Below are 22035 nucleotides of genomic sequence, written 5' to 3' on the forward strand. Positions count from 1 at the left end.
CTGGTGTTTGTCATGCTGTAGTGTTACGCAGGACTGAATTTACTGGTCAAGACCCCCTAAACCATTGCTTCGGTGTCAAGGTGAGTAATGTTGCTGGTTTTCATCTAAAGCGCTCCAATGCCTTCGGTTCGATTCCGCGCTACATAAAACTTTAACAAAAACATAGAGTACTCCTCTGCAAATGCCCTGATAACTTAATTTTGAGTGGCTGGGGGCAGGTGGAGCTTGCAGGGAAGCCTCAGGGCAGTGAATTTTGTTTTCAACAAGCCGTTATTATCCATGTTCGCCGTACACTTTATAAAGCAGTGGGTGCGAGAGGGAACATACTGGGCAAGGAAAATGGAGGGAAGAGGGAGGCATGTTGATGGAGATGAAAAGGAATGCAATTACCTAGTAGGGAGAGGCGTGGGCATATAGATAAAGAGAGGTATTGAGGAAGGGAAGGAACAAAAGAGAAGAGCGTAAAGGACACTGAAGAGGGAAGGTGGCCCTGTCTCCTAAACCCTTTTCAATCACACCAGGATGAATCCCTTTACTCCTTTCTCTTTGTGTGTACCAACTTGGTGCGCTTCCTCGCACAATTCAGGATAATTCAGGACTTACTTGGTCTTACGCCCTACCAATTTCAAAGTTCACCAGCCGCTACTGCAATTTTTGAAGAATTGTGGACCTACCTCCTGAATATAATTTTCTTCTGCTGCCCTATCCTCAGATTCTCGCAGTAGAAGGTATTTGCGTTGTGCCAGTTTAAAATTCCTATCAGACTCCCATATCACGAAGTCGTCTGAAATGAAAAGTTAAGTAAAATTTGTTTTTTTTAATAAAGAGAGCCCTACTCTGCTCTGAGCTGACTCGAAGGTGGACAAAACATGTCTGACCTGCGGTCTACTCTGCACTAGCTTAAATCACACAATTCTAACATTTGCTACACCTACTCGTAGGTCCTATAAATGGATCCAATCAGGTTCAAGAATAAAGATACAATCTTTAGCTCATTCGTTTTTCAGGGTCCTCCCCAATACAGCTTCTCAAATTGTCCTTGAAACTAGCAATTATATGCAACATGCTTACTTTGTTACTTGGCAATTGTAGGGTCCTAATACCTGCTTTTATTTTGTCACTATGTACCTGTGTTTATTTGTGTATATTGCTGCTTTTTCTCCCACAATTGTCTACCTTATATGTTCTGCATCTCGTCTATAAAGCGCTCTGATCCCCTTAGGGTCATGTTCGTGCTAACTAAAACGTTTAAAATAAATAAATAAACAAAACAAGATACATTAAACCAGCCTGTACTCTACACGTGCACTATTCCAATCAACTAGGACAGTCTACAGTTAATGTAAACGAATACATTTCAAATAGGAAAAAAGCAAGCACACATTACGTTTGTTAATTGGTACTTCACCTTTGCCTTGAAATAAAAATACACGTGTCATGAAGCAAGATGGCTCCCAAATGTTAGCTATTTTTATCACAGGCCGACATCAGCTATGGTCAATCTAAATGTGAAAAAAGCACAGTTAATAGCATTCGTGAGTTTACAGGTTAATGTTAAAAAAAAGCAAACATTTAATATGAAAAAACTCCTTCAGGCCAAACAGGCAAGTGGCTGGACCGGATGCATGACTGTAGCTCATCTGAGTCCACCACAATACCCTTATGCCAATCCCAAAAATTCACACAATACTGGTAGGAAAGGAGACTGAATACAGAAAAATAATGTGTTTAATCTGCTAAAGCAAGCCCTTCATGAGGATATAAATAACTGCATCACAAGTTCTCACTGCTTGCTCAAGCACAGACGTAGGGCGGCAGTAAACAATAAAAGTATAAATACTTTAAACATACATGATTGGACAGGAGTAGGATGTATCATCTGTGATACCAATACGGGAAGAAAACACAGGAAGTAACATAGCTTGGCTTCTCAATTAGAGAACAGAGCAGGGCCAAGCTGAATTTAGCCTTCATCTGCCTACAGGTAAAAACAAGCACTGGCAATGCCAATAGGTCAGATTTACAAATGCTCTGTCACGCCAGACCTAAAAATCCATGTAGCTTAATGACTGTACTCCTCCCATCTCTCCTGCTGCCAAAGAACACCACCCTAAATGATCTCGTTAGCTAAGACACTTTAATAGCTTTACAATGCCATGTGTGTGCCCCTGAAATTTCTAGCTCAGGCAGCTGGATAAATAAACAAACTGATCACAGCTGTGTGGAGGGCAAGCACTTTTTGTATGTGAAAGAACACAACTTCTGCCCAATCAAAACATGTACGCCTGCCTACCAACAGGTGGGCGGAGCCAAAGCCCCTCCTGGTAATTCTTACATAATGAGAGTGCACTATCAAGCCAGACCATAAAATGGAGGAGAGGAGGGGTAAAGGTGAAATATAGGGTAAGAAATGTCTGTCTGGGTGGCAAGCCACAACTCACGACTCAAGGACTGGGACATGGAAATCGGATGAGGATGTAATAGAAAGTGTAAGGAAAGATTTAAAGAATAGAATGTTAGGTTTAGACTTATGGTTGGGTTTAGGACTGGGGTAGAGGTTAGGGCAAGGAATGGAGTTAGAAATGGGTTGGGTATGAGAATTGCACTGAAGCTACAGGTAATTGATTGATAGGGTATGGAATGGGGAAAGGGGTGTTGTTAATTAAAGGATGGGCTCCAAACTAGGTTCGGATAAAGGGCAGAGTAAGCAGTGCTTAATTTGTGCAGGTGGTTTCCGGTGGTCTGCACTTAATTATCAACTCCAGAGCTTGTGACTGTCTACCACAAGTGGCGCTGTCTGGCTAATTTAGGGATGATAATAATAATCCACATTTGTAAAGCGCACAATCACCCGTAAGGGTCTCTAGGCGCTGGGGGCCGTCGGGAAGATTAAGCGAGCTATTGCCCAGAGTCACATGGTGCTAGGCTAACCTGCCGCCGGAGCCGGGGATCGAACCCTGATCCCCAGATTCCAGCGTCAGTCGCCCTGGCCGCGGCGCCACGCCTCTACCTATGATCACAACAACAGTTCATTATTATATCAACATACATATAAAAATTACTATTACCTGCCGCCCAAGCCATTCTTATAGCTTCAGGGGCCTGCAATAGTCCGAATTGTCAGACTTGTAGGACAGTGATGATTAGTAGCTGTGTTTTTACTATCACTGGCAGCATAGCAGGGACAATTGTTGTTGCAAGCAGCAGTGGTCTCCTGATGAGAGCCCTGGCACTTATTTTTTTTACACATTAGGCACTGGAGTAAGGGATGGTATATGGTTTAGGGGATATGATCGGCATTAGAGTTACGGCTGGTGTAGAGGTGAAAAGGTTAGTTTTAGGATTAGAGAAATTACGACTGATGAGTTTGAGGTTACCTAATTGTTAGAAGATGTACACAGTAATAATCAACATATCTACAGCTACTTTTTGTATTTCATCTAAAAGCATATTTTAATAATGACGTGTTTGCATCTACTTTTTTGCCTCTGTATTTCTATTTTCAAATTTTTCGGTGGGGATTTTTACAAAACATTTTTCTTTTTACAGTATTGTAGCGTGACTGTTACATTTATGTAAACTCGTCATCCTCTTTCCCTTTGACTCCCTGCCGGTCCTGCCAAGGTACTTGAGCCTCTCCCGTTGTTCCCTCCATTTGACCTGTGGTTTATTTGCAATCAGCTCAGAATTACCAACCTCATTTTTTAGATGATTAAGATTACTCTATGTCTGTATGTTAACCATTAACAGCGATCACATTCAGTGCGTCGCACAAAAGCAGCGACTGCTTATCTCATGTTCGAATGAATGCACAAATGTGCAGATTGTTTATTTTTCTAAAAGAAAAAACATTTAATACGAGGAAATATTATGGGTTGCTTAACTACCTGCAGATAAGCGCAGCTCATTATGGTTCTGTTGATAAAAAAATGTAATACCTGAGCTTGCTGGCAGGGCTGAGACATTGCCTGTAATATTGGGCAGGCCATGTAATGGAAGGGACAAACAATGATAGAGCAGCGCCCTCTAGTGACGAGCGAAAGTTTGTTTTTGACGCATTAAATTTATGGAAACAATTTTACTCGATACCACATGTGAATAGATATAAACCTTTAAAAAGCTAATGGTCAACAAGATGTCAATAACATTTCTAGTCCAATGAATAGTGGTACATTATGGGAAGATGTTTCAACCCTATTATTGAAAAAAATTCTGTGCCACTCCGAATGATGCAAAATTAACTTTAGTATAAATAATGTAAATATGTGTTTCTGAATTCCGATTCGGAATTTCCTAATTATAATAATTATTATTGCTTAATGCTGAAAACGAATAAACAGAATTGAAGGGAGATGAAATGTACGTCATCTTGTACGATCCAAAAGACATTGAAGCTATGTAATTTTAGCACCGCTTTCAAATGCTTTAAATTATGCTTTTTAACAAAATTCCTCAGGCACTTACAGAGAAGCATCCCTCTTCTGAAACGCTTTTCACACATGTATTATATCTGCCTTTCTAGGACTCGCTAAGAAATTGTTATTCGTTAAAATAGATAATCATGAATAAAACGGTAATAACACAGCTGAGTATGTAGGATTATAGTTTCTTCTTGGTCCGTTAATTTAACGTTAAATTATTTTTAAGAGATGTCAATGATACGAAGCACCTTACAGTAGTCTTTCTTTTATGCTGGAATACTACCCTGCTTCACCGGTAGTCTTCTCTCTATGCCCATGATTTAATTTCTCGTGGTCCTCTTACTTGTTAGTTCGACTAACCGAAAATAAAACAAAAAAATGGCATTCAATGTCTAAACTGCAAGAATCACCCCATTCCTGTCGACAGTGGAACAACTTCGAAAGTTAAACCCGCGTTTATCATTTCTATAAACGGGTGAGTGGGTAAGTAGTGCTATTACAAGATGGCGTCTTATTGGGTAGGTTCAAGTATAAAGGCAATCTGGGATCAAGCACGGGATTTAATGGTCCTTCCTTGAGATGACAGTTGTAGTTCTTCTATGACTCGGTGTTAGAAGTGCCTTTCCAATATGGCGTCCGTACCGAAACCCAGCATTCTCCTCTGTTGGAGGTGACAGTTCAGTTGCTGCCGTTTGTCCCGCGGGCTTTAACTGACAAGCACTATTTTCGTGGCAGCTCTCCCATGAGACTGCGGGATGGCCCTGCTTCTCCGGTTGGCGGTTCTGCGCCCGAGGAGGCTTCTGCGGAGCCTGTCCCCAGGACTCCAACGTTGCTTTCTCTTATCTACAGGCAGGACCAGAAATCAGGGGGCGGGGATCATAGAGGTAAATAAGGGGCATCCCATAAAAGGGCGGGGGAGCTAAGGTGTGACTTTTGTTTATAATTTGTGTGACATATAGACTGGAGAACTTACCTTTATTGATGTTCTTAAGAACTTATTTGGATTATCGTGTTCAATTTTCTGCACCCCATCTTACGTAAGGTGTGCCACCCTGGGAGACTACCCTGAGGAGTTTTTGACCCACACTTGGGACAATGTGCCAAGTTCAGAAGATGTTTAACTGTGTGCATTTTTGTATTGATTAATTTATGTATTATTTAATGCGATTTTATATAGAGCAAACTTTACCCTAAGGTGGCAGAGCGCATTACTAAAGGACCAGTTACATTACATAAGGACTTCAGAGTACATGAGTTACATAAAAGATACAAGCAGAAAAACTCTAAATTCACATATGGATGGTAGTAATTACAAAAGTCTTCCACAGATACTAGTGGTTAGTTACATATAAACAAGTTGCAGATTCACTCGAGGAAAGATGCAAACAGATAAGCTCTAAAATCACATAAGAATGGTAGTAAGTACATAAGTCTACTACAAGTACTAGTGGTTAGAGTTACATATATATAGAAGTTGCAGATTTGCTGAAGGTTACATTTTAATAATCTAGATCTGATATCTAGTGCTGCAGGATTGCTCAGAGTGCCAGGCTTCAAATTGGTAACCAGAGGTGGGAAAGCAGCCATGGAATTGGGAGCCAAGGCCTGGAATCGCATGCCTAAGGAACTCGGAGCAATGGAACAGGAAGGGCAGTTTAGAAAGGCTTTAAAGACATGGATCTTTGGAATGCCTGCTGCCTGGATCTAGTTTAGATCTTATTCTATACAATTGATCCTTGTCATTTACAGTGCCAGGAGACTCCGTTAGGAGTGACAGATGCGCTATATAAGATCTACTTTTCACTTAATTTCATTTAATTCATAAAAGTTGAAGCGGTAATGGTTAGATAAATACAAATTTACAAAGCATGATCGTAATGCCATTGCTGGGATGGGGGCCGCCTCATCGTTCCTATATCTGGCGAGTCACGAGATTGAGGGAAACATGAGGGGGTCATTCCTTGAGTCAGCAGGCAGGAAAGAAAGGAGGACTCCTCATTGGTCCTGTATCTGGTGAGGTGTACTCTTGAGGGAGGAGGAGAGGCGGCACATCAGCGGTTTCGAGCTACGTGGGATTGAAAGTAGGGAGCAATTGCAGGCTCGCCTCCTGTTTTCGTTGTTCTTTTTGGTATTTTTTGCTCTCTCCAAAGAGCGACTTCTCCCCGTCTAGTGCTGTAGTTTACTTGACTCCTCGTCCGGCACCATGCTTTAGCAACGTGCAGCACCAGAGGAGCATTCAGGAGATATAGTTTGCATTAAGCGCAATAGGATGATTTTTTGCCCCCAGCTTGGGGCGAGCAGGGTGGCGACCAGGCAGGCACTGGTCCGGCCACAGCAGGCCAGTGTTTTGGTATTGACTTCCCCCTTTTCTCTCTGAGCCAGCCACTGGACAGACTTCTAGAGCAGCCAGATGGCCTCTCGCCTATCTCACCTTGGTCAGCGCTTGACCAGCGTGGCTCGGAGTGTCGAGGAGCCCAGTGATTGATCTGAGTGAGTGTGGGAGAACTCTAGGGGGGTACTGATTCAGCCTCTGAGGCTCTGCGCGTAACAGCCTCCCTTATCCATCAGTGGTTGGAAAGGGAAGTACTCTGGGTAGGGCCAAATGTCCGTGCTACAGTTGCCGCCGCCGCAGCTGTATATGTGGCGAGTCATGGGGGGTTCTATCAAGTCTCTGGCCCCCCCCTCCCCAAGTATTCTACCGGGAAGGGGCACCTCCCTCGCAAAAATGTACCACTGTGGCTGCCAGTGCAGTCTGGACAGTCTCCGCGATCAGAGTGGGGCCACCTTCTTGGCTCCGTTGTGAGTGTAGGAGCCAGGATGATCAGCGGTACCCCGGCTCTGCGTCTCACTCCCGGAGGGCTTTACTCGCATCGCTGGTGTCTTCGATGTATCAGCACACCTCTCCTGTGGAAGCGGGGAGGTGATGGCTGCTAGGTGAGGCCAAGGAGATCAGGGTCAGCGAGGAGCCCAGTCAGTCTATGGCCGTATTTCGTTGTTTGTGTGGGTAGCATACATACCAACAATTTCAAAGAGGAAAGTGGCAGCTTTAAAACAAAATAATTGGGAGAATGTTTCCCCCTCATTGAATTCTAATAAGGCAGAGGCAATTTCAGACGATAGACAGCTAAAATAAAGCCATTTTGACATCAAAAATTTGACTCTCCCGCCAGACCTGGGTCTGTTAGCATGTATGATTGGTAGATGAATGGCAGGCTAAATTAATCATTTAGAGGTTTAATTGAGGATTATGTGGATGGACGAAGGTATGGATGGAGAAGGATAATTGTGTGGATAGATGAATGAGAATGAATTATTAGGAGTTATAGCGAATAAATAATGTGGTGTATCACAAATGGGGTTATTAATTTGGGTTGGGGGGACTTCTGTCAACTCAATAATCCAACTCTGGTTCACACACAGTGGTTCTCTGCTCGACCCCCTGGTAGCTATGTCATGAGCAACACTCAGTCCCGAGAAAAGTGTGCTTAATTAATCATAGACGCCAATAGACTCGATTCAGGTGGGAGACTCCCAATTTTTAAGCCAAAATGCCTTTATTTTGTCTTTCTGTTGCAAAGAATATTTAATTGAGACCACGCATAAAATGTTGGAGACACGTTTATTGTCTCATAAGTAACAGGAGCCTATGACCAGGTCTCTGAACGTCAATAATACATAGAACAACAACTGTGCATCTTGTGACACAGCACGAGATGCCCAGCTGCAATGCCTATACCACACCACCCTTCCCCTTATAAAAATGACAACAAAATGCACTATGCAACATCTTAACGTACCCGTTTAACATGCACATATTTCAGAACATCACTGAATGGTGCAGGAATATTACAACAAACCCTTCATGCAGTACTGATATTTGCACTGTTATCCCCATAAGTAGACAGCCCGTACAAACTGACCCTGAAGTTGACCCAACCCAAGAACTCCACAAAGAGTCACCATTGACACTGGAACTAGTTGCCTCTGTCAGCAAACCACTCCCCCCATAACTAGAAGCTGAAGAAGGTGTACACTCAGGGCAATCTTCAAACCAGCTTGCATTGTCCATTTGTTCAGAATATCTCACAAAACCTTTTTCGTTAGTTTTTTTCTTTTCTTTCGCCTGTTCAGATTACATTTTGACCAGACTCCTTCTGCTCACTACCATCTTCCTCTAACAGAATGGCATCCTTGGATACCTTCAAAACCCTAACGGGAAGGGTAAACTTAGAATCTCCTTTCTTCACTCTATTGTTTAAAAAAAAAATAATAATAACCCAGTCACCAATTCTGGACTCAACATCCTTGGTACGATGTTTGCTGGTAAAATAACCTTCCACGACACTCTGTTTTCTTTGAACCACTTCCTTGACACTTGCAGTATCATCTGACCCAAAAAGATCCTTGATCTAAGCAACCTTTTATGTAGTAACTTGAGAGGAGACGATCCAGTCACACTATATGGAGTAATTATGTAGTTCCACTTCAGCCTCCTTTAAGAATTTCGTCACATTGACCCCAGACGACAATGCAGTTTGCACCCCCTCTTTAAAAAGTCTGCCCTTTGTCTCCTGATATCACCTTCCAGGAAATGAGGTGAAGTTTGAAAATTAGCACAAATTGAATAAAGGAGGCAGGGCACCCGATGCCCCGATCCAGCCGTGGACCCAACTGAAAGACAGGAAGGTCGAAGGGGCCACTCTACACAGGTGAGCAGGGGATGCTCTAGGCGGAATAATATATGCTTCCTGGGCTTTCTAGAACTTTTGGAGGGTCTGAGCATGAAACTCTTCCTTGAACAATGGCTGATGACCACAGAGTTGGCGGGTTATACCTGAGTTCTTCACGGTGGAGATGGCAGATCGTCTGCCTGGTAGGCCATCTTTGCCAGGTGTCCTGCTAGGGCCTGTAATTGCGAAGCTACTTAATTGCTGGGACAGAGACTTGATTTTGCAGCTGCTATGCAGTGGTCAAGCAGCACCTCCGGGAACTGGGATTGAAGTATGCCCTTCTCTTTCCTGCTAAGCTCAAAGTAAAAGGCGGAGACTCAACTCACTTTTTCTTGACACCTGGTGACGCTTTGACCTGGCTAGACACTAAAGGCCTGGTAAGCCTGGCACCTGAGGGCCAGGAGGCTGGTGAGTGGCTTATTCCCTGGCTGAGACGCTGCAATGAGGGGGGACTCAGAGCCGTTCCTCCGCGATGCAAGCGGCCAAGGAGCAATCGGAGGAGGTGCCTCACCATGGCCATAACTCTTTTGAAGCCTTGAGATTGGGCCACGTATTGGACACTGGGTCGGGCACTAATGGCTCCTTAGCCTCTGCCGAGGAGGACTCCAGGGGGGCCGGCGCTGATGCAATGATTGACAGATGACTTGATGTGAAGAGTTAGGTCTGGTCTGGTTCTTTGAGGCGGGTGGTGGGTGGGGGAATGCCTGTCACTGATCCTCGGGGGTTCCTTGGGGCGGCCCCCTGTGTGGAAACCAGAAACCTGGAACATTGATGAGTGCCTGTGTTCCCGTGAGCGCTGACCTTTGGCTGACTACGTTCCCACTAACCACTGAACAGGATATGTTATCTACTTGTTCTTTTACGGCTGTTGTTTATTTGTTGACCTGGTGCTTGATGGAGTAACAATCTGGGAGGGGGGGTTGCACTTGATGTTTTTGCCTCTTTATTGTTACACAGTTGAAGTCTAGATTGCAGATCTTTGTGGCTTGGCACTGTCCTAGATCAGGTATTTGCCTGGGGTTGGGGCGCTTTTAGGGTGGGCGCTCGCTGGCGTAGGGCTAGATAAATAATATGGGAAGTGCTGCATTCCTAATTGCTGACTTACACGATGGGTACACCTGCTAGTGAAATTGCTCGCACTATAATTTGCTTAAGTGGAACGCGAGGGGCATGGCAACTCCAGCTAAGCGGTATTAGATTCATGCTTACCTTAGATGCTGCCATGCGCACATGGCCTTTTTGCAAGAGACACATCCCACCCAGCTGGAGTTACAGAACAAGAGACACATCCCACCCAGCTGGAGTTACAGAAAGTGCACATGAAATGGAGGAGACAAGTTTGTCTCACAATGACCTCGGTGTAAGCATGGTGGTCCTATTTGTGGGGCATACCTACCGAGTCGACACATGGGTAGATATGGGATGCTGGAAGGCTAACTGGATGGCACTCGCATTGCACTGATTGTAGTTCACGCTCCAAACACTAACCATTTTACTTTTCTGGGTCTCCTGAATCTGCCCCTCTTCAGGTACCCACACGCCCCTTGTATTTGTGGCGCTAACTTTTACTGTGTGCTGGATGTTGGTCGGCACTGCTCCAACCCTCCGCTCAATGATACCCTGTGTATCGGGGCATCACAATCCTTCCAAGAATGGATGGAAAGCAGGACATTGATATGTGGGCATTGCACCATCCTGACATCAGTGAGTACTGGTTGTTCCCCAGTACATGACTTACACACTATGCACAATCGTTTCCTCTGCTGTGAGCCACTAGGTACGCAGATCACTAGGAAAGAGTCCCACGGACCACTGCTTACGCTTAAAAAAATTTAATTCAAGATTTCCTTTTTTTTAAAATTAACAGAGATACTTTGACGCAGACTGCTGTTTCTGCACCTCACATCAGTTTCAATTGTATCAGGTTCCTTGGGCAACAAGCCCTTAAACCAGCCGTCACGTGATGCCCTTGTAAATCAGATCCTAAGCAAATAGAGGGGTTGGGCGTGTGTAAGGTGATGAAGTCCAAGAAGCCAATATTAAGCTTTTCAAATGAGTCTTTAGTTTCAATCAGTTAGTTCTCACAAAATTGTTGATTTCACGGTCAGCCAGCGCGTTTCGTTCTCATGATGAGTACTTCGTCAGGGCTTAGTAGGCGAGTATCTTTTCGTTGAAGTTAGAGGGATACGTTGAGAATTCACACTCCACAAGTATACTGGGTGCGGTGTAGCCTAGGTCCAATGTGGCCTTTCATGTTGACATTGAAAAAGTAATTCCTCAATCAAGTCGGTGTTCCAGGCTATTCCTCTGGAAGCACTCAGGATATCGCAGGCCACATTCGGCCTCATTAACAAATCTCAGATTGGAAATTCTCTTGCCAGAATGAGCAAGGCTGTGTGATAATTCTCAACGTATACCTCTAACTTCAACGTAAAGATACTCGCCTATTAAGCCCTGACGAAGTTCTCATCATGAGAACAAAACGCGTTGGCTGACAGTGAAATCACCAATTTTGTGAGAACTAACTGATTTGAAAATAGACACATTTGAAAAAGGTAATATTGGCTTCTGGGACTTCATCACCTGATGCACCCCCAACCCTTCTATTTCCTTTTTAGGTCTCGCCTGAGCCAGCGCATGCATTGCTCTGGCGAGACATTTAGTGAGTGGGCTTTCAAAAGTGCTACCACAGCTTTTGGGTGACCTCGAGCATGAGGTTGCGCGCACAATGATGATCAGAGGCTCCATCTGGCTTTCCTCTCTCGTCATGGTGCGTGCACATCGCACACCACTCCCAGCCTGCTTTCACTTTTGCCGTAGCATGCTTTTAAAAACATTTCTTTTAGTGCGCGTGCGCACACAACTCCTGGCGTTGTTTATTCCGGGACCCCTGTCTGGCTTGGCCTCCCAGGTTCCAGCAATCTTTCACTGTCAGCAGATGCCACTTTCCCTTTCGCGGCCGCATCACTTTCATGGCCGCACGGCCAATGCTTGTTCTACTTTTCCCATGCCGTAAAATTTAATATATATTTTTTTTTATTAAAGCGCACAGCTACCTCCGACGGAGGTGTCCCGGCGCTGGGGGCCCACGGGAAGATTAAGCAAGCTATTGCCCAGAGTCACATGGTGCTGGGCTAACCTGCCACCGGAACCGGGGATCGAACCGTGAACCCTGTGGCCCGGAGTCAGGCACCCTGGCCGCTGTGCCACACCTCTTAATAATTCAATGGGATACGCTTTGTTTTTGTTATTCACAAGCTGGCCCGGCGTCATTGAACGAGGAGTGCCTTGTGCGCAGAGCCGTTTGTCATTTCCACTTCCTGCTTTATTCTCCCTCACTGGCCCATGAAGAGTAGGTACTTCAGCTTTTCCATCCCCTTTCTCCTGCTGCTACGGGTGCCTCTTTAATTGCTGTTGTTTGTTTCTTTCTCACATAATTTGTGCCACCGATTGTGACATTGCTCAGGAGCAGCTGAGTTTGATCCATTCTTAACTCTGCTTCTAGAAATCTTTTCGTTCAGTTGCCGATGTCCCTCTATGTCACCCCTATCCTCCTCCCCAGTTTAATATTTCTTTCAGCCTCTTGTTATTTTGCATTTGGTGCGAGTTTGGTGACTTATTTGAACGTCTCCAAAATGTATATGGCAATAGCGTTTCATACCGAGATTCCAATTCAATTATAAAATATTAAATAATAATGAAATTGTCCATTTTAATGACCATTCTAACAAACTGCAGTTATAAACAGAGCTGGTTTTAGTCTTTATTTCACTTGATCAGTGGCGTCCTTTCATCGAAGTCACATAGCATTTAAAAGTAATGCCATGCCAATGATGTCACAGGAAGTGACATCACATAACCATTTTTAAAGAATCAGTTGCTAAATATTTTGGGCTGCAATATGTAAATTTTAATTTGATAACTGGCGCAACCACTCATTTTTCAAAAGTGGGAACATCTAAATTTGCATTTAAAAAAATCATTTGTCAGGCCCAACAAATTGCAGAGCTTATAAAGCAGCTTCAGTCTTTGCCTATCCCAGCGCCGTATACCTTCACAGGCTTTCAAATAATCCGTGAGCACATACCCTTAACCCCTTCCATGCTCGTGACGGAACCGCTCCGTCACGAGCCTCGGGTGGGCTGTGCTGGTGACGGAGCGGTTCCGTCACGGCCCGCTCGGCGCGCCTGTGCGGCGCTGATTATGTGCCGGCGCGTTCTATTGAGCAGGCGGGCCGTGACGGAACCGCTCCGTCACAAGCACAGTTATCAAATTAAAATTTACATACTGCAGCCCAAAATATTTAGCAACTGATTCTGAGCACTGAGCATGTGAGCGCCCCCCCCCCCCCTAGCGCTGCGGCGGCAATAAACACGAGCTCAGGCGTGCAAGCTTACATACACACACACACACACACACACACACACAGTCGCAGGCACGCACACAAAGACAGTCATACAGACATACTCATGCTCTCCCCAGCACACAGATAAACACGCAGGCTGGTAAACACAACAAGCATTGGCATAACCAATAGGTCTCGCCTTTAAGACCTTATAAGTGTTCAGTTATCCAGCACAATATTCTTGGTGCAGCAACATGAAGTGTTGCATGGCTAAACACTTATAAGGTCCCAAAGGCGAGACCTATTGGCTATGCCTTTGCTTGTTTTCTTTTTAAATGTAGCCTGTTTTCCTTTAAGGAAAACGGGCTGCATTTAGGAAAAAAGATTGCTTTATTAATAAGCAATCATAGACATGATGGTCTGGTGACCTCAGCAGGCTACCATCCCTGTGATGGTTATGATTCCTAATGGGTCGCAAACTGTGACCTACCTCATTAATATTCATGAGGTAGGTCTATTTGCGACCCACAAGGAATCCCTAAATAAAACTGCGAGTTTCATACATTAGGAATTCCGATTTCCTGATTGCATTTTGGAGAGAATTGCAATTACGAAATCGGTATTCCTCATATTTGTACATCTAGCTCCATATCCTCTGTTCAGAATACATTCTTGCATTGTACACAAAACAATTGATGCTGCCCATACACTCCTCTTCCTGTGATTGCCTTTTTCACATCCATGTCACCTCTGCGTTCCATTTCGCTGTCTTTAATCCCGTTGCTAACTTTTTGTTGCCTGCAGTCCTCATTTGTGTGTCCCATGACCAGCAGTCTTCAGCTCTTCCCAGCTCCCCATAGCGCTCTGTGGCGATCCAAAGGTGGAAAGGTGCACTATAAAACACAATGAAAATAAATTAGTACATGAAATACTGTAACATTCTGGATTGAATTGTTCCCATGAGTGGTTTGCAAAAATTCATCTTTCTGAATGTTGCATCTTGCTCATGCGTTCCTATAGTTTTTCAAGCTGTTTCCCAAGAAAACCACTCCTCTTTAGAAGTCCCTTACTTGCAACAGAATAAATGACTCCAATTAAAACACAAAAAGTCATATTCTTAATCATGAAGTAGAAGACAACGTCTTTAGTATTAGTGGGAGCAAACTGATATCATTGCGGCAAGCTCTTTTTGTGCAAGCTAAAATGAAGACTGTGTTTGAACATTTGTCGTTGCTCTCTCTTTCTCCCTTACAGACTTTGCTGACGCGGAAGCTTTCCCATACATTTCCTGGGCTTGGGGGATTATTGGTGAAACAGCATTTAATGCGTGATCCTATCAGGCTCTGGAAACTACTAGGTTAGTACCTATTAATACGTAGCAAATAGTTGTGTCCAACCTACAGACACAGACTTTTAGAATTTCTTTTGTTTTTGTTGCTAAAGCAAGATGATTGTCAGTCATGGTCTGCAGGTCTATGCCAAGAACCTTTTCTTTCTCTCACAAACACAACTTTGGCTTTGTGCTTCATAATCATTTGAAGACGTTTTTGTGTTACATATGAAGTGTATCTTTCATTATGTTTTTTGTGTAAACCTAAGTAAATGTGTCTTTATTCTCTGAGGCATTACAAAGTTGGATACTCTGGTGATGGGTATTTATATATTTATGGAAACGTGTATAAAAGGATTCATTCCACATAAACGTTTCCCCCTCATTCACCGGTAAGCTAAGGTATATTGTTCTGTTTGCACTGCACCTCTAGCTGGACTTTCACAGGCACGAAACAGACACTCCATCAACCGAAAGAGTAGTAATAGACAGTGTTTTTGCATTGTGTGCGAACTTCATTTGGTAAACTTCTTCGTAAGCCGCCCTTGACAGTTGGTCTGTTGCATAGTTATGTAGGTCTCTCTATGTTTCGACCATCGATTTGATCTCTTTTGTGAGAGATCCTTTTTTAAAGATCTCCTACCATTTGCATACTCCCTACGGTTTTAAAAAATGCATTTTACCACCTTTAAAATAAGACTTGTGATATCAAATGTGTGTTTTTTTTGTAATAGGAACATTTTAAAATCTTGAAAAAAGCTATCGATCCTACAGCTGACTATTATCTAAGCACATCAATCTCAAAGTCCCATATGTAATCAAGTCCTGTGCCAGCCGCCCACAAGACCTGCTGCAGATCGGTCCCACTGGAGATCCAGAGACAAACATTTCTAGCGAAGGTGGAGGTAGCACCAGGGATGGAGTCCCAATTCAGCCAGTCTTTTTCAAGTGTTCTTTATTTTTCTTCATATAAAAACACAGGACAACAGCCAACGCATTTCGTTCCTGTTATAGGAACTTCATCAGGGCAAAAAAGAATATTAGATGGACCACATTCCATTCAGTGAGTCTGGATAATGATAAGCCCGATTAGATACCTAGAGTGTAGTCCAGATTCTAAAGAATGTCTGTACAGGGTCGCTGCTACATTCTGTTTGCTGTAAACAGTCACTCCTGGTTCTTCAACTCCAAACACCTGTACATTTAATGTTCATCTAAAAGCAGTAGTTCCGCTAGTACATACAGCGGAACTAGATTGAAAGCAGAGTTCTAATATTAACGATGAACGAAAACAGTCAAATCGGTAATGAGAACAATAGATATCCACGGTCAAAAACATCCACGGTATCGTGGGTTGTGGTGCATGTTCCGTTGTTTTGTTCTGAAGGCCTATTCGATTTTTACGTTTGGGGTTTACTATAAACTCTTGGACACTGGAAGATGGGCCTCTTATATGAGTGATCTATGCTAATTGAATTGGATCCTTCCAGCATCCAAACACCAATTAGTACGTAGGAACACCTCTCTTCCAAGTGGATTTCCCTTGGATGTTTTGGACCTTGGATATGTATTGTTCTCACTACTATTGACTGTTTTTGTTCACCGTTGATATTAGAACTCAGCCTCAATCTAGTTCCGCTGTATGCACTAGCGGAACTACTACTTTTAGATGAACATTATATGTACACGTGGTTTTAGTTGAAGAACCGGGAATGACTGTTGTAAGAAATGGGGTTACCCAAATCTCCAAGGGGGTAGCATGGAACCAAGCGGGCAGGCCAAACTTCGAGGACATGTGAAGCACTCACGCAGTACCCACAGACGACACACCAGGCACATCACAAAAGAGGCAGGACACCAGTTTGAGTTGGAAAAAGATAAGTAGTTTAGTAGTGTTTCCAACCTGCAAGGCAAAATAAAATGCAAAACAGTAGTGTCACAACAGGGCGCCAATTGGCGCCAGAGCCAAGTGTATAAAGGGGGGATTATTTACATGGGAAGTAAGGGCTGAGTCTATAAGTCCATGCTGAAAGGAAAAAGGATGGGATCAAAATGACATTAGATCTGGGGCCAATCTGGTGGGGCCAACTCAGACTCTCATCCTTAGGGGAGGGCTGTAATTGCAAAATACCACATTAGCATAGATATACATCATGCACAATAACGCCAACCCAACCCCTGTAAAAGAAAACCTCAGGGTATCATAGTAAATCCCAACATACAGGAACACCTGCAATAAATCGGCATAGGGGTATCAAACATTAGGCGGAAGCATTAATATGCATTGGCATCAGTAACCTCATAACTCCAACACGACCCCTCAGGGGCCTGGTATTACACGTCAGGCCAACCTGTAGACCAACATTAGGTAGAACCCCCAGTACTAACATCAGGTAGGGGCCCTACTTCTGAACCAGGAACACCTGTAAGAAAACAGCAAGGCTTCCTCCACCATAAACTAGAGGAATCAGCCATCAGGCGGAGCAGTCCTAAATCAAGGGAACCTCAGGCAACAGATAAAAATGTACATTACATTGGGCATATCACCTGGCTCTGCGTATCGAGCCTTGGCATGAGCAGGTAACTTTCAGCAGGCACCCATTGGCACCCCTATACTTCTAGGCTCCCTTAGACATTTCCTTCCTCAGGCTTCCTTAATAACTGGGGACCTCAGGGCCACCCATACAGTAGGAACTCATATTTGCAATGAGGGGGAATGAGGCTCTCTACCCCCAAAATACTCAATAAGGGCAACCGGCTCGCTCCCTTGTTGCCTGGTAGGACAGTTAGGTGCAGGCGATGTAGGGCAGTTCAATACTTCTCGTGCCCAAGTTGCAGGTGCCCTCTGCCAGACGGGCCGCCTGATAAAGTAACACAGTCCCCGGGGCGGGCACCGACAATGTACCCCGTTGCCCTCTTTATCCCCCACACAGTTAAACGTAGGCCCTACTCACCGGGCTCCCCTCGATGGCTCCTGAGGGGCTCGGTAGGTTCTGCAGGCTGTCCTCTGGGGTCTCCTCTGCCGAGGGGACCAGGCACCGACAATGTGCCTCGAGGCCCCCTCCTTCCCCTCCGGGCTCTGGCTGCAACACTCTGGGTTCTCCCTAACTGCGGCGTCACCCGGGCCCCTCCTCCTCGCGGGGACCCGGGGGTTTCAATACAGCCTCGGAGAGGCCCCGGAGGACCCACGCGGTGTCTCGGCACACATGGGGGAAAGCCTGCCTGACTTTTCCTCCCACCTCACACGGGGCTGGCACCGACAGTGTGCCCCGGCCCCGCCTCTTTAACCAGGCCCTCTCTCTGGGGCACAGACTGGCGGGGTGGGCTCCCGCTCCGGTCGCTCAATCCTCGGGGCTCCCCCTCGTCCACGGGTGCCCCACACCAGCGCTTCACCCGGGTCCCCCTCCTACCTCACGGGGACCCAGGGCTTGGGCTCGGCTTCTTCCGCTGGCTGTCCGGCCGGCAGCCAATCCCTGCGCGGCCTTTCTGGGTCACGGTCGCGCAGGCCAATCGGTGCGCGGCGAGGGGGCGGGCCGATGACGCGGCCGGGCCCCCGTCATGTGATGGGGGAACCTGACGGCCTCAGGGCCTATCGCGGCCCTCTCTGCACTTCGGCGGCCCTCTCCTGGCACCGGGGGCCGCCGTGACGATATTCATGACGAAGGCAGTCCCTTCAAGGCGGCGCCGGGCCGCGGCGGTGATTTACGGCTGCAATAAGGGGTAGGCTCCCTTGTATTTAATTATTTATTTCACCACAGAAGCGCGCCAAAACGCGGGGCAGGCTCCCGGGGCGCTTGGTAATCACCTCAGTTCCCTCAGGCTACACTCCCCAACTCCTTACTCGGGCCACGCAGCGGGGGCACAACTCCAGCCCTTCTATAGCGCTTCCTAGGCAGTACAGTTTAGGTCAGTGCTTCTGAGGGGGGAGCACAGCAGGCGCTCAGAATACAGTGCTTGGGCAGCCAAAGTCTTCTAAGTAGGCTCCTCACAGCCCCGTGCATCCAAAGGGGGCCACAGCTTCCCAAGGGGGCAGACAATCCCACAGCCGGTCCCAGGGGCACACTCCTCACCTCCTGGGGGGGAAATCCACTCGGCTCCTTCCCTTCCTGGCGCTCTTTCAGCGCAGCGCTGGCGTATTTCCCGGTCCCCCACAGTGTCCGTGACATGGGTAGGGGCCCTCCCTTGTCAGGGGCCCAGGGGACAGTAGAGTAGGGGGTTTTAGGGGTTCAGGGCCCAGCTCACAGGCCCATGTGGCGGTAGCACCTTGTAGCAGGTCCCCTCTCTTTCTTGTCCCAGCGCTGACTGACTCTCTGGTGGCACATCCCCCTTACTTATACCCTCCTCCCAGGCAGTGCCAGAATCTTCTAGAATGTTGGCATAACTAGCCTAAACTGGCTCAAGGGGAGGGGGTGAGCACCCTGGGTGCCAGGCTTTCCCTCCAAATGCTAGGGGTGGCTGGGTAATAATAGCTAGACTGCTGACCTATGGCAGTACAGTGGCAAAACCCATGGCATCCATTTTAAACACAGTACATTTTAGTCAGGTGCATTTTTAAAATGGGGAAATTTACAAGTGCTCACACCATTACATGACATTACATTTTTAACAAGGTGTCTCACACCACTCATGGCCTATACAGGTTTAATCCCATGGGGGAGACATTTCAAATTGGGGGTGCAAAAGCGAAACATTTTGGGGGAAAAGGCCAAGTCCAACAACTGTTTACAGCAAACGGAACATAGCAGCGACCCTGTACAGATAATCTTTAGAATCTGGACTACACTCTAGGTATCTAATCGGGCTTATCATTATTCCGACTCACCGAATGGAACGTGGTCCTTCTAATCATTTTTTTTGCCCTGATGAAGTTCCTATAACAGGAACGAAATGCGTTGGCTGTTGTCCTGTGTTTTTATATGAAGAAAAATAAAGAACTCTTGAAAAAGACTGGCTGAATTATGACTCCATCCATGGTGCTGCCTCCACCTTCGCTAGAAATATTTTAAAATCTTGCTGTGCTAGTTGTCCCAAGTGTACTAGTTGGCTTGAGAGATTTATCTTTTTATAACCTCAGCTCTTCAGCTTCTTTTATTGAGTGGAGAAAGATACACTTACTAGAACCACAAAGCATTCACTGAAAACATCAACATTGTAATTTATAAGCAGCTTCAACCTTATGTTAATACTAGTAAATCGTGCAGGTCCCAACATTCATTGTTGTTCAGACATGACCAGTTTAGACGCGTAGGACATGAAGGGATGTTGTTGGAAATGTTTGGTCCGTGTTTTATTTTTGCTTTTGCCTTTTTTTTTTTTTCTTCCTATCCACCTTAAGGTGTGTATTTTGTGCTTCCATCTCAAGCTTTCCCAGTTCAAGTTCCAATTCAATTTTCAAGCTCTACTTTTCTCTCTCCTGGGTATGCTATTTCTTCACAGTATTCTTTGATGTCACTTAAAAAAAACGACACTCTGTTTATATTTTGCAGGAGGCACTTACTATTTCAGTTCTTCTGAATCACAAAGGAATAGTAATAAAAATGAAGGCGGCAAAGGGAAGTCACCAGAGGAGGATGAGGGTAAGTACAGGGAATATGGGCACAAATACCAAAAATTGTATTGCATAATTAGTGGCCTGACTTTTGAATTACAATAGAAACTTGATTGATTCTGATATAAACAGGTATGTGTGTATTACAAGCAGTAGCGTCAACACAGTTTGTGTCTTTAGTGTCTGTCTTTGGCGTTTGGTCTCTGAATATGGTCATTATGCTGAAAATGTTGTAATACCAAGTCCATTAGTTGAGGTGTATATTCTGTAGATGGTTTATTAAGCTTAGTTACAAGGTAAGTTCCATGTAAGTAGATAGATGATAGCAGATAGCCCCACCAGGAGCCGCCTCCCTGCTGATCAGCCTGCACTCTCCAACTGTTACTCAGCACATCACCAGGCACCCATACATTCTATGACATCTCTAAGCATTCAGCATTCCATTAATCACCAAGCACTCCAGCACTCATCCTGGCTGATCAGTAGGGAAGATGTCGCTAAGGAAAAGGAATGGCAACAGTTAAGTCACAACGTATCCCCTTTCCTTAGGGAAATTTTAAACAAAAATCATGCAAAGAACAGAAACATGCATATAATCCAAAAGGAAGAAAATAGACCATACAGTTACATTGGCAAATCATTAAATACATAAAATTCACAAATGATTGATGGAACATTCCTAAAATATGCATGCATTAAAATCACAGACAAGAATGAGCAGAATATTCCTGAAGCCAACAATGACTCCTAAAGCAATCAACACTTCCTGAATCCATTAAATACATTAAGATCTACCCCATCCTTCTTCCTTAGGGAACATAAATATACAAGCATACCGAGACCAAAGGGGACGAGATGTAACACACAACACACCCTGTACTGCTCACCCAACAAGAATCTCAGGCAAACATACTTCACACAGTAATCATATATGCACGCCTGCAACACAGCACGCAAGTAGACCTACTCAGCACTGAGGTACTCACAACCCCACAACTCTGTACTAGGGTACTCACAACCCCCCAACTCTGTACTAGGGTACTCACAACCCCTCAACTCTGTACTAGGGTACTTGCCACCCTACAACACTGTACTAGGGTACAGTGGACTAGAAGTATGGGCGGACCGGAATAACAGGAGTGGAGGCCGGATGTATTGCGCTATTTTAGCGATTTATTTATTGGTCAGTACCATGGTAGGCAAAAGGGGTTGAAAAGGGTGTGAGCCGGGATGCCTTGAAGTCTTTTCCCGAAGCGTAAGCTGAACAGGGTTGCTCTCAACTGGGCTGGCCGTCAGGGTGAAGAGGTCTTCGGGTTGGCTTCTGGTCCACGGACGGGATCCGGTTTCGCCTCGGAGGGGAATGAGAGAGAGAACAGGGCGGTTAGTCCTTTTTGGTTTTGGACCGTCGGAGTACAATCGCCAACACCCGGGGTGTGATGGGGCCAAAGAGAACGTGAGGGCGAGGACGGTAAGGGAGGGCTCAGAGAAGGGGGGAAGAGAGAGGGGAAGGGGAAGAGCGTGCCGAGGTGAGGGAGGAGTGTAGGGGCTATGGTACAAAGGACTAGGTGAAGTGACACGACTAAATATTATATACAGTGCAGAGGTGGTCTGTCAGTGAAGGATACTATGTACAGCTAGATTACACTATCTACAGGGAGGCA

At 45.3% G+C, this 22035-nt stretch overlaps 1 protein-coding gene across 1 annotated transcript in view; it reads left to right on the forward strand.

Moving 5' to 3' along the window:
- The first annotated feature begins 5005 nt into the window (after positions 1-5005).
- SPG7 (SPG7 matrix AAA peptidase subunit, paraplegin) overlaps positions 5006-22035 on the forward strand; it is a 329497-nt gene continuing 312467 nt past the window's right edge. The window contains exons 1-3 of the mRNA XM_078670829.1: positions 5006-5305; positions 14751-14853; positions 20313-20402. Of these exons, the coding sequence (XP_078526955.1) occupies positions 5177-5305; positions 14751-14853; positions 20313-20402 (322 nt within the window). The 5' untranslated portion in view covers positions 5006-5176. The remainder of the gene's footprint in view (positions 5306-14750; positions 14854-20312; positions 20403-22035) is intronic.

This window comes from Lissotriton helveticus, chromosome 12, assembly GCF_964261635.1.
Source record: "Lissotriton helveticus chromosome 12, aLisHel1.1, whole genome shotgun sequence".
NCBI lineage: Eukaryota > Metazoa > Chordata > Amphibia > Caudata > Salamandridae > Lissotriton > Lissotriton helveticus.